At 58.4% G+C, this 2,605-nt stretch overlaps 1 protein-coding gene across 1 annotated transcript; it reads left to right on the top strand.

Annotated features, from left to right (window-relative positions):
- The first annotated feature begins 1,462 nt into the window (after positions 1 to 1,462).
- Positions 1,463 to 2,599, top strand: LOC105310922 (zinc finger CCCH domain-containing protein 4-like). The gene is made up of 2 exons (XM_011387004.2): positions 1,463 to 1,683; positions 1,866 to 2,599. The coding sequence occupies exons 1-2, from the start codon at positions 1,487 to 1,489 to the stop codon at positions 2,287 to 2,289; spliced, it is 621 nt and encodes a 206-aa protein (XP_011385306.2). The 5' UTR covers positions 1,463 to 1,486; the 3' UTR covers positions 2,290 to 2,599.
- Positions 2,600 to 2,605: the final 6 nt, after the last annotated feature.

Raw genomic sequence — 2,605 nt, 5'->3', positions numbered from 1 at the left:
GTTTTTATCGGGGGTTGGTCATGTGGGCAGCCTCTGCCTAGCACACACCAAAACTCCCAGAAGGAAGGCAAGTGTTCAGCAGAAACCACACTGTTTGTATAAACCGTTTAGGCAAAGGGAGCCCCTCTTGTCAGGGAATGCTGAGAACCTTCCCGAAATCCAGGTTCCCAGACACCAGCCAGAGGCCAACATTGGAAGGCCCTCCAAGGAGAGCATGGAGGCCGCTCTGTTTTCTGCACAGGCTCCTACCTGGTGAGATGTTCTGTGTAAATCCAGACTTTGAAATTGTCCATGTACCCTCCATCAGGCCCTGTGCCTCTCGGGGGGTGCATCGGCGCATAAAACAGTCGTGAGTCAGGAATCAGCAAGGTCACAGCGAAACGTAATGGTGTAAAGTTTGGGTCGTGCTTTGAGGGAGCTGCTGGTGTTTGAGCGGTGAATGCAGGACACTGGGACAGTCGCTCTGAATTGACTTAATAAGAGACCCTGACAATTGAGCGTCACGGAGCCACACAGTTGGGATGAGAGGGGAAGACAAACACCTGGGAGAAGTCTCGTCCAGGCCAGGGCCCTGCAGCAGGGAGCACTCGGCCATCAGCACACCGAGACGGGGCACCACGGGAGGAAGCGAGGCCTCCAGGGCACTGCGCAGCCCTCCTGCCCTCAGGTCCTGTGCGTCACGGTTAGGAGAGGGTTTCGCTGCAAGTGTGAGGTCCAAACAGGACAGTGGAATGTTAGCCACAGACTAGGTGACACATGCTATCACATGGATGAACCTCGAAAGCATCATGCGAAGTGACGAGCTAGACGCAAAAGGCCTCATGTTACAGGATCCCGTGTGTACGAAACGTCCAGAAGAGGGGAATCTGTAGAGACGGGAAGCAGACTGGGGGTTGCTGGGGACGGGGCAGGGGATGAGCGACTGCTCGTGGGCGTGGGGTTTGTTTTGGGTGATGGCTGAGTTCTGGAACTAGGCCGGTGGTGGTTGGACAGCGTCGTAAATGCATCTGACACCGTGGAGTTGTACGCTTTGACATGGCGAAATGGTACGTTTTATATAACGTACTGCGTTTTATATAATGCGGGACAGGAGTCGCTTCCCCTGCTCTCTGGCTGCTGTGGATGCGGCCGTGGTGTGGGGTGACAATTTTTGTGCCAAAGAGGCTGCGTGGTCATTGGCCTTATGCTGTAAGGGCCTCGGGGCCCTTGCGACTTAGAGTTTTCCTCAGTAAGTTCAGCATTCAGCACTGGAGGAGTCCGTCCATCCTGGCCCCATCCTCTTCTGACTGTCACTCCCTTTCGTCCTTCCCACCCACAGATGTTAGCTGATGACGCGGAAGCGGGCGCCGAGGACGAGAAGGAAGTTGAGGAACTGAAGAAGCAGGGCATCAACCCCCTGCCCAAACCACCCCCGGGCGTGGGCCTCCTGCCCACGCCGCCCCGGCCCCCCGGCCCCCCGGCCCCGACCTCTCCAAACGGCAGGCCCATGCAGGGCGGCCCTCCACCCCCTCCCCCACCCCCGCCCCCGCCCCCCGGGCCCCCGCAGATGCCCATGCCAGTGCACGAGCCGCTGTCCCCACAGCAGCTGCAGCAGCAGCAGGACATGTATAACAAGAAGATCCCCTCTTTGTTTGAGATCGTGGTCCGGCCCACGGGACAGCTGGCTGAGAAGCTGGGCGTGAGGTGCGTGCTGGGGGCTTGCCACTGTGAGCCTCGCCAGGCCAGCGTCCTGCCTCTCTCAACTGTTGGAGGCCTGGTCTGAGGCCCCCATCGCTCACCATGGGGAGGCCCCATGTCCCCTTGGGAGTGTGGCCACCACCCTTCCTCCGCAGCGCTGCTCAAGTACCATTTTCTCTTCCTCCTAGGTTTCCTGGACCTGGAGGACCCCCAGGGCCGATGGGCCCCGGGCCCAACATGGGACCCCCGGGGCCAATGGGGGGTCCGATGCATCCCGACATGCATCCGGACATGCACCCGGAAATGCACCCTGACATGCATCCGGACATGCACCCTGACATGCCGATGGGCCCTGGCATGAACCCTGGCCCGCCCATGGGACCCGGTGGACCCCCAATGATGCCCTACGGTCCTGGGGACTCCCCACATTCTGGAATGATGCCCCCCATCCCACCAGCCCAGAACTTCTATGAAAACTTTTACCAGCAGCAGGAAGGCATGGAGGTGGAGCCGGGACTCATGGGGGACACAGGTACGCAGGGTCTGCTGGGCCAGGCGGGTCTCTGGGGTTGCACAGTGGGACGTGGTGGTTTCCCTGATGTGAGTCTTTGAAAGCTTGATGCCAACTCCATCTCTGTCTTGAGTGGTTGAACGTTTTCTGTGATAACGGGAGTCACTATGCTGTGGAGGTCAAAAGGAGTTGTATGATTGTTCTCACTGTAATTTTAGTTTCTTAGACATTTTGCTTGCCGTGCCCAGACTTGGGAGCGTGGGGTCTTAGAGGGGCAGGTGCAGCGTGGTGTTGAGCTAAGAGGCTGCTGTGTCCTCACCAAAGCAGCCTCCTTCCAGATGGTTCTTGGCTTGGGGCTACTCTGATTGTTTTGTCCCACGTCTGCCCACCTTCTTTCCTCCTATCCTTCCTTCCTTG

Source organism: Pteropus vampyrus, unplaced genomic scaffold, assembly GCF_000151845.1.
Source record: "Pteropus vampyrus isolate Shadow unplaced genomic scaffold, Pvam_2.0 Scaffold16559, whole genome shotgun sequence".
Taxonomy (NCBI): Eukaryota; Metazoa; Chordata; class Mammalia; order Chiroptera; family Pteropodidae; genus Pteropus; species Pteropus vampyrus.
Note: the sequence above shows the minus strand (reverse complement) of the source record. Positions and strands in the feature narration are given on the sequence as shown.

Excerpts from the sequence above, each read along its gene's own strand:
- LOC105310922 (XM_011387004.2), top strand. The coding sequence starts at position 1,487 with ATGCAGGGCGGCCCTCCACCCCCTCCCCCACCCCCGCCCCCGCCCCCC. Across the intron at positions 1,684-1,865 it reads GCTGAGAAGCTGGGCGTGAG|GTTTCCTGGACCTGGAGGAC; the intron begins GTGCGTGCTGGG and ends TCTTCCTCCTAG.